This window comes from Octopus sinensis, linkage group LG4, assembly GCF_006345805.1.
Source record: "Octopus sinensis linkage group LG4, ASM634580v1, whole genome shotgun sequence".
In the NCBI taxonomy this organism is placed as follows: Eukaryota; Metazoa; Mollusca; class Cephalopoda; order Octopoda; family Octopodidae; genus Octopus; species Octopus sinensis.
The window spans coordinates 152,796,141-152,806,140 of NC_043000.1; the positions used below are offsets into that span (position 1 = coordinate 152,796,141).

The 10,000-nt window shown below is 36.5% G+C and overlaps 1 protein-coding gene across 3 annotated transcripts in view; it reads right to left on the bottom strand.

Moving 5' to 3' along the window:
* Positions 1–2,666: 2,666 nt before the first annotated feature.
* LOC115211024 (slowpoke-binding protein-like) overlaps positions 2,667–10,000 on the bottom strand; it is a 43,411-nt gene continuing 36,077 nt past the window's right edge. Inside the window, exons 10-14 of one of the 3 annotated variants that reach the window (XM_036502586.1) lie at positions 9,756–9,853; positions 7,694–7,813; positions 7,346–7,407; positions 6,427–6,434; positions 3,996–4,196 (exon numbers count right to left, since the gene is read on the bottom strand). In XM_036502586.1, the coding sequence (XP_036358479.1) occupies positions 4,132–4,196; positions 6,427–6,434; positions 7,346–7,407; positions 7,694–7,813; positions 9,756–9,853 (353 nt within the window). In that variant the 3' untranslated portion in view covers positions 3,996–4,131. Of the gene's footprint in view, positions 4,197–6,376; positions 6,435–7,345; positions 7,408–7,693; positions 7,814–9,755; positions 9,854–10,000 lie in introns of all 3 variants that reach the window. The other 2 variants (XM_036502587.1, XM_029779872.2) reach the window with 2 other exon arrangements.

Here is a 10,000-nt window from a genome sequence, read left to right on the forward strand (position 1 = left end):
CATTATACTTAAATGAAGCTAGTCTGAACAGAGCTTCTCATTATTATAACGTAGCCAATGCGGCGAGCTGTCAGGGTCATCAGCGCGCTAGACGAAATACTTAGCGGTATCTCGCCCGTCGCTACGTTCTGAGTTCAAATTTCGCCGAGGTCGACTTTGCCTTTCATCCTTTCGGGGTCGATAAAATAAGTACCTGTTGAACGCTTGGGTCGATGAAATCGACTCATCCCCCACCTTCCCCAAGCTGATCTTCTGGCAAAAATTTGAATAATAATAATAATAATGGGCGTTATACCCGTTTGTCTATCTGTTCTCTCTTCACGGTCAAACGGCTAGACCAATGCACGATATTTTTCGGGATTATGAAGGAGGTAATCAGGAAGTTTTTTTTAGCGAAAAAGAAAATGTGAAATGGTATGATTATTTAGTGGATATTGAGTTTTGTATTAATAAATCACCATTGATTTTTTTTTTGGTTAAAATTCCGGCGACGAAGATTAACTCTGGATTTCCCCCACCCTCCAACCCGTATAGTTCGTGGATCTAGAGGGTTTAAATTTGCAATACAATCCCTTTATTTCCCGTCATAGATGAGCAGGTTTGCTATCTTACTATAATGGGCGTTATGCCCATCTGTCCGTCTCTTTATGTTCTCTCTTCACCGCTAGACGGCTGGACCAATGGTTAAGATATTTTTGGAGATTACAAAGACAGTCGCCAGGAAGTTTTTTAGCATTAAAAAAAATCAGAAAGTATGATTATTTCGTGGATGTTGATTTTTGAATTGATAAACCACCTTCGCATTTTTATCAAAAATTCACCGACCACAAGTTACTCTGGGTTTTCATCGTATAGTTCGTGGCCTCATCGTAGACGGTTAATAGTGAAAATAAAATGGAACAAGACAAGTGTGTCAGTATATAGTGTGTGTAATTATTTAGTGGTTATTGAAGTGTGTCAGTCTCGAGCAGGATTCGAAACGGCTAATTGAAATGGCTGTTGTTTTCATCTCAGTTTTGTCAATCAAAATAACCCATGGTAACAGAAAATCCAGACATTATTTGCATAGAACAGTGAGAGCTAAGTCTTAGTTCGATTTTTTGCAACCCTAAAGATTCCACCTGCACATTCAGAGCAAACAAGGCACAGGGCCCCATTCCGATGTTTACACACAGCCTGTTATACGTTGCTACGAGTAGAGCAATGGACTCCAGCAATTTGAAAATCAGTGTCGACCGAACAGAAAATATCATCTACAAAGAAGTTTTGTAATCATATTGATATTATCAAAAGGAATACGATTCATAATTTAAATAAGGAAATCTGTGAACTTTGAATGTATAAGAGTATAAACAAGTGTAAAATAGTGTAAGCAACTAAAATAAAAGTATATCTAAATAACATTGTTTTCTTAATAATTTTTATGAAGATGTCTAAGGAAGCTCTGGCTTTCGTTAGGGGTGGTTCACATAACCATTCACGATACAGAGTCTATTTCAGTTTGGGAGTGAATCGTCATCACATGTCACTTAGTCGCAAACACATGTCATACAGCTGCAGTAGAATGCTGTATCACCAACAATAATGTGATTTCTCTGAGACATCAACCAGTAACCTATCAAGTCCATTTACACATTTCTCAATACATGTTGCTGTTATGACTTCCCTCCCTCATTTTATGCCTCCATCGAAGATGGATAGATTTGCTAATTATTAATATGCGGCCGATCGTAATAGCAGATTTAAGGATAAGTTATAATATACGGCTACTTTAATGTTTCAAAACGTAAAAATAACCTGAGCTAATCCAGTCAACAGTTTAATCATGCATACAAATATCAATACTGACTTTCTGAATTTAATCTCTTTCACTTTTCCGATGAACCATAAAATGTAAGACTTTTTGTCACTGCAATTTTATTACAGAAAAGTATTTTACTAAATTTTGGAGGTTCAGTCTAATATTTGAATTCCAAAAGCCTTTCCAACAACAATAACAAACTGTTTTCCACCTGTAATCGCTTTTTCCCTCTTCACGGTAATTATGTTTCGAATAACTTTAGGTCTAGCACTGACATTGGACTGCTTTGAAATTCGTTTGTATATATGGATGTATAAACATATGTGCATACGTACGTATGTACGTACGTACCTACCTACCCACCCACCTGCATACACACACACACACACACACACACACACATGCAGACAAATTTCAAATCAATCCAGAGTTATTCTTTAGTTGAACCTAAATATGATATGTATCTATGTACGTACGCATGTGTGAATGTAGGTGTGTCTAACAAACTTATTTTTCAATATACTGTGCCAGCCGAGGTTACAGTAGTAGACACTTTTTCCAAGGTGCTACGCAGTGGGATGGAATCCAAGAACCACACTGCGTAAAGTGAGCTTCTTAACCTCACAACCATGCCCAGGTGTGAAGATACATGCCTAGAAATAAAATACAAGAGATAAAAATGTTTCCTAGATATTATAACATTAGTAAGCAAACATAATGCTTATATTTCTTAAGCATTCATGACAATATAACAATAAATATTATTGTTTTATATTTCCCATGATATTTACAGTTGTTAGCAAAAATAGTTTTGCTAATTATACATTATATAAAATAGTCAGTCATAGAATGTCTTTGAGTCCTTATATCCTGGTAATAAAGGAAAAAGTAAAACAAAGGTAATTGCAATTTAATGTCCGTTTACAAATAATTTTTTATTATGTGGGTGTAAAAATAATTCTAGAAAAGTATTTTGTCTAGATATTTTAGAAAATTTTGTAGTTATATATATATATATATTATGAGATTTTATCTCATTTTATGTGTTAGAACGAATATATCTTCTGATAAAGACTGTATATATTCGTGGGAGTAGATTTGGAAAGCGAAAAAAATCGATGCAATTCCCTGCAACATTCCTGGAATAAGTGGAAACAAGACTGAAACCGCGAACCGATCTTACATCTTGACCGACGTTGCTCATGATATTAGAATCATGATATTAGAACCTTGACATGAGAATCAAAGATTGTTAGATTCTGTCGCCTTATTTTCCTTTTAATATCAGATGTGTTCATCGAACATATATTGCCATATTTGACGAATCATTCATTTGAGGAGTGTATACGTTTTATTAGTGTATATTCTCTACAAAAATGCAAGAATATTTTTCTACATTTGCGCTTTTTAATGAATTGTTTTTCCTTTAAGTTAAATTCATTTGTATGCGAAAGTAAATAATGTTTGCCGAAACTTATTACTTTCGTTCCAATAGTAATGTAATTTCATATAGAACTTGCAACAATTTCTTCGAAATTTTTCTGACATCTGTCGTCATAAATGACGTGTTTTTTAATAAAGTTTTATAAAAACTTTATAAAGTTTTCTATATTGTTGAATCGTTCATGAAGAAACTTTAAGTCATGCGAAGGCACATGCTTGTGTTCCTTTTGTGTTTGTGTTCCCTTTGGTCTGTGTCTGAGTGTCCGTTGTTTTGAGTTATTTTAAAGATGCTTCAATGGATTACTTATTTACTTGTTTGTAATCCTAGTTGGCGCATGTATTTTTGAATCTATTATAAACTCGTTGTAGTTTTGTCGTTTGACACGCCCAAGAACAGACGGGTGCATGTGCGCACGAACACATACAATTTTCGTTTCAGCAGTAAGTTTTTTGCTTCAACTTTTTTTACTTCTTGCAACCATTTCTAGACGAAATCTAAAATTTAGGGCCGCTTCTATCATTGACCTTTGTCTTTTTTAGTTTAGCTCCCTTTGCAATATCGCTCAGTAATGCAGCTCGATTGGGAGCAGCCGTCTGAGATCGTTCTGAACCCGTCGTTGGCTGTAACAGCGACGTTGGCAGCGATGCTTGACGTTTCGGACCGAGGTGAGGTCCTGCTTCAGACGACAAAGACTTCGATGGCAATAACGGTCGTAAGGGTGACAGCGGCGGCAGTAGTGGTGGTGGTGGTGGTGGTGGTGGAGTGGCTAGAGGAGGCTTATGTACAACTTCTATTGGAGGTGGAGTTTTAGGAGGTGGTGGTAAAGGTGACACAGGTGTAAATAGTTCTTCGGCTTCTGCCTGAGTAGTTTGGAATTGCGTAGTTTTCATGAACAAATCCATATTCGTGAGTGATGAACGTTTTCGTTTTGTTTTCCTCCCAATGGACGATCTGCGGATGAAACAGAAATAAATATATAAATAAACAAATAGCAATTAGATTTAAACATCCAAGGAAATATCATAAGCAACCTATTTCTTTATTACCCACAAGGGGTTAAACACAGAGAGGACAAACAAGGACAGACAAACGGATTAAGTCGATTACATCGACCCCAGTGTGTAAATGGTACTTAATTTATCGACCCCGAAAGGAGGAAAGGCAAAGTCGACCTCGGATAATATCATAAGCAACCATTATATATTTAGGCGCTCACAAACAAATGCCTATAACTGGTGTTTCGTATGTTTGTTTATAATCATGCCCGTGGAGGTGCAATGGCCCAGTGGTTAGGGCAGCGGACTCGCGGTCATAGGATCGCGGTTTCGATTCCCAGACCGGGCGTTGTGAGTGTTTATTGAGCGAAAACACCTAAAGCTCCACGAGGCTCCGGCAGGGGATGGTGGGGATCCCTGCTGTACTCTTTCACCACAACTTTCTCTCACTCTTACTTCCTGTTTCTGTTGTACCTGTATTTCAAAGGGCCAGCCTTGTCACTCTCTGTGTCACGCTGAATATTCCCGAGAACTACGTTAAGGGTACACGTGTCTGTGGAGTGCTCAGCCACTTACACGTTAATTTCACGAGCAGGCTATTCCGTTGATTCGGATCAACCGGAACCCTCGTCGTCGTAACCGACGGAGTGCTTCCATCCCATATAATCATGTCTGCATTTGCAAATAGGTTCGTTTTGAACTGGATCAAAATGCAACGTAATGCATAAAATTTGAAGACCTTTCACAGTTAAACCATATATATTTATATTCTCTTTTACTCTCTTTTACTTGTTTCAGTCATTTGACTGTGTCCATGCTGGAGCACCACCTTAAGTCGAACAAATCGACCCCCAGGACTTATTCTTTGTTAGCCTAGTACTTATTCTATCGGTCTCTCTTTTGCCGAACCGCTAAGGTACGAGGACGTAAACACACCAGCATCGGTAGTCAAGCGATGTTGGGGGGACAAACACAGACACAAAAGCATATACATACATACATACATACATACATACATACATACATACATACATACATACATACATACATACATACATACATACATACATATACACATATATACGACGGGCTTCTTTCAGTTTCTGTCTACCAAATCCACTCACAAGGCTTTGGTAGGCCCGAGGCTATAGTAGAAGACACTTGTCCATGGTGTCACGCAGTGGGACTGAACCTGGAACCATGTGGTTCGTAAGCAAGCTACTTACCACACAGCCGCTCTTACGCCTATATATATATACGCCTATATATATACGCCTATATATATATATATATATATATATATATATATAGGCGTATATTTGGATCAAATCCAAATTAAGAAATTTTGAGCTGACGAAAGAAATGCTGATTTTATTTGGCTAATCTTGAAACGTTGACGTACTCAAACGATCTATGTACTTGTGATATTTTTCTGTATTTACCTCCAAACCTTCGTGAGCTGTCTGGAGTAAACATTATCTGAGAGAAATTTTCTTTAAGTAGTAGAAATGCTAAGAAAATTTTTTTTGGCTGTTATTTCTACTAAGTTCAGTATGTGGCAAAGTAATTTATTTTACTAAGCCCTAATTATATAATGTAATATTTTGAATTCGCCTTAAATGGTCCTTTTACATACTGAACACTTGGTGAAATTGATTAATTAATTAATTTTACCCTCAATTGTTGATATATATATATATATATATATATATATATATATATATATATAATATATATATAACGGGAGGTTTACGAAAATAAACAAAAGACGAAGGCAGATGGAGTACAAACAAACAAATGTATTAGTATGACGCTCAGCCTAATTAGTATGACGTTTCGAGCCTACGCTCTTCGACAAAAAGATACACAGAAAAGAAACAAGGAGAGAAAAATGCGTGTAGGTGCTATGGTCTATCATATATATATATATATATGAAGTTAATCCAAACAAGAAAACACAAAAAAAAAACACAGCAACGCGAGGACGTGGTACAAATAAAGTATTATTGGACGCTCAGGAAAGAAGGGAAGAAGGAGGGCTTAACGTTTTGAGCGGAGCTCTTCGTCGGAAACATAGGAGAAGGAAAGATCCCGAAAAAGGAAGACAAAGGAAAAGAAATCGCTGGTGGTACTCACGAGGTCACATATTGATATATATATATATATATATATATATCATTTATTACCTTCATCGCTACACAAATGATAATGAAATATTATCGTGAAAAGATTAAAAAAAAACTTAAGTTACTTAGAAGAGAGAAGCGTATACAACAAATTGATAGCCATAAGAAAACATTTAGTAAAAGAAAATATAAGTGAATAAGGTTGTCTGAATCCTACATTACAATGAGTCCGGAGGTTATCCGACTCTCAAACGTTTAAGCTACAGAGAGTAGGATACCTTTGCTACCTTCACCTGAACTGCACGCTAGTCCATCACAATTTTAACAAGTACTTATTTACAGTTAAGTGATTTAAAGTTACAGGAAATGAAGTGTCTTACTCAAGTGTGCAATACATCGCCCGGTCTGAGAATCGAACTCATGATCATAAAACCAACACTCTAACCACCTGCCCATGCGCCTTCCCATAATTGAATAAGCTTAAATAAATAATACATCGTGTTTCATGAAAGGTGTAACAGATTTATCATACTTATAAATATGGTATAAACACTGATCAACTTTCCAATCAGGTCAATGAATAACAACCTAATATTTAAGTGAACCTATAACAGGGTTAGCTGCATACAAATACAAAACGAATCAACTCACCAACACAGATTATCATTGTTAAATTCTCAAAGAAATAACAAAAACAAATTAACAAAAATAATTGTTCGAACATCAGGTGAGAATTGACACTGCTAGCCCTTCAACACCCAGCATAAGAATGGTAAGCTATATTTAAAGTCTTTCTGCACGTGTTCACCTCATACCTGTTATGATTCCTTGGGCGTGACTGTTTCCAAGAAGTACCTGATACCCCGCAGTAGATACCTCGTCCTGTACACCTTACCCTTAGATATATTGTTAAATGCTATAATCGGTTGGAACATAAGAAAACGGGACATTGGTATAGAGATTTATAATAATGACTTACTTTTGTGAAACCCCTTTGCGCAAAATTCGGAGATGTTCTTTGAGATTCTGCGGCAATGGTTCCTGAAATATGCACATAATTTATATATTATATATATAGAGATAATTGTCACATTTTATATTTACAGATAAATTTCTCTATTTATTTAATATCGAGGTCTCTTTCATTCTTTTGTTGTCTTACCATTACTATCAATATAGATAGATAGATAGACACACACATACATATATAAATACATGTGTGTGTGCATGTGTATGTGTGTGTGTATGTTTAATTTCACTACTGTTGGATGAAGCACAACACGTTTTAACTGTTTATGCTCTCCACACTTTTTAACGATTCACTTACTCGAGAAGGTCTGTAGCCTTTTAAAGCCGGATGTGGAACTTCTCTGAAGAAAGATAGATTGGACAGTTCTTCTAATGTCGGGAGCTGAGTAGATTTGTTGTCAAAAATGAAATCCAGCACCTGAAAAAAGGAAAGAAAAATTTCTATATCTTCAACATAAACTGAAGTAAGGACCGGTTTCGCATTGCTCATAAAACTGAGAGTTGAAAGAGATAAATTGCTAAGGAGAAAAATATATTACTGTGATGATCAAGCCATTTTACGGGAGAGTAAACGCAGTCGTTTGACCTGTCAGCAATAATGGTTAAATTTTCTTGAAATCATATCCTGTAATCTTAAAGCCGGAATATAAATCACATTAAGAAGTATGGTTCAAATACATTGTGCCAGAAAATAAAATGAAATGATCACAATTGGAACGCTTTGACCATACAATTGTTACTCGCGGCTGAGCTGCGGTTTAACAGCAATAGCAAAGAGACTATTTACTCCTGATGTCTTTTCGGCTCAAACGAAGGAAATTGATTACTAAGTTGATCGTTAATTAACTGGAAATAGAGGATGCAAATGTAGATGCTTGCTCTGTCAAATTAACCATCTATCAAATTATTATACTGCAGATTAGTTTAATCATATTTGGATCGAGTTTTGATATGGTATAATATTTTTAATTTTTTGGTCGTATACATTTCTAATTCCTCTATTTCCCCCTTAGTCTCATCTTTACTATTTCTATGAAAGTGAAAATATAAAAAGAAACAAAGATTTCAGAGCAGCCAAGAAATAATGGCTTCAAATTCTGATACAAGGCAAGAATGTTTGGGGGGAAGAGTAAGTCGATTACATCAAACCCAGAATTCAACTGGTACTTATTTTACTGACCCTGAAAGGATGAATGTCAAAGTTGATCTCGGCAGAATTTGAACTCAAAACGTAAAGCCGGACGAAATGCCGCCAAATATTTTGCCTGGCGAGCTAACCATTATGCCAGCTCGCCGCCTTGAACAGCCAAGAAATAATAATTTCTACAATAAGTACAAGGCTTGAAATTCAGGCGAGAAGTTAGTCGATTATATCGATCTTAGTAGGTAGTTAGTTCTTATTTTATCAACCCCGAAAGGATGAAAAGCATAGACGACCTCAGGGAATTTGAACACAGGACGTGAAGGCGGACGAAATGTCTCAAAGCATTTTGTCCGCCTTCACGTTCTTGCTCACAACACCATAAGCGGAAAGTGTAACCTCTCGAAAGAGCTGTTCTTCACTCCTTCGCCCCAGAGCGTCGGCTGCGGAGTCATTCCGAAAAGCTCTATCTGCGACAATTTCATCTCAATCGAAAGAGAGGGGCTTTCTCTGTCCGGGTTGCGGATCCGTGGAATAAGCTGCCGGACGAGATGGTGAAGATGCCGACAACCGCTCGGTTCAAAGTCTCCCTTGACCTCAAGTGGCCTGAACTCTTTACATGAACACCACTCTGTACATAACTCCATGTCCCCCTACATGGCCTTGCGTTTTACTTTTTGAGCCAAAAAATTAACTAACTAACTAACGTCCTGTGTTCAAATTCATGCTAGCGATTCTGGCAGCCAATAATGACAACTGTATTGATAGATCTGTGTCGGTAACCAGGTCTCCGTCATGGCATGGAAGTTTTAACACCTAATAAATTAAACAGTTTTGTGTGTTATCAAAATGGCTCGATATAGCTATTTAAGTGCTAACACATTGTCTAATGCCAAGCAACTTATTAAACAAGTAACAACTTTGAAACAAGAAATAATAATTATTCAATTTGGGTGGTGAGGTTTCATCAATTATATTAACATCAGTACTTAACCAACGCTTACTTTATCGACTTTGAAAGGCTGACAGGGAGAAACAACCTCAGCTGCAATTGAACTTACGTACGTAACGAGATGTAACTAAATACCACAGACATTCTACTTCAATACAGCTTTCCACGTCTTTTAAAACAAGTAGGATTACAGGATATAATTAATAGTGTGGTAAATATAGTTTAAAAACGAATCTGTATTAAAAATATGAAATAGAACTAACGTACGTTTGATACTGCTGGGTATACGCAACATGTCATTTCATCGACTCTGGGGTAGGTGTCTTCCAGTTCCATACCTGTGGACATCTCGAACAGAAGATGACCTGTAAGAGATTGAAAAGTTCAATAAAGAGTCTCAGTAATTTTAGATGCAATTCATATGAAGTGTGGTTTAAAAATAAAGACAGATAGGTGAGTTTTTTGTTTTTATATTTTTTTCTGTTAAACTGAGATTTAAATATTCGACTATA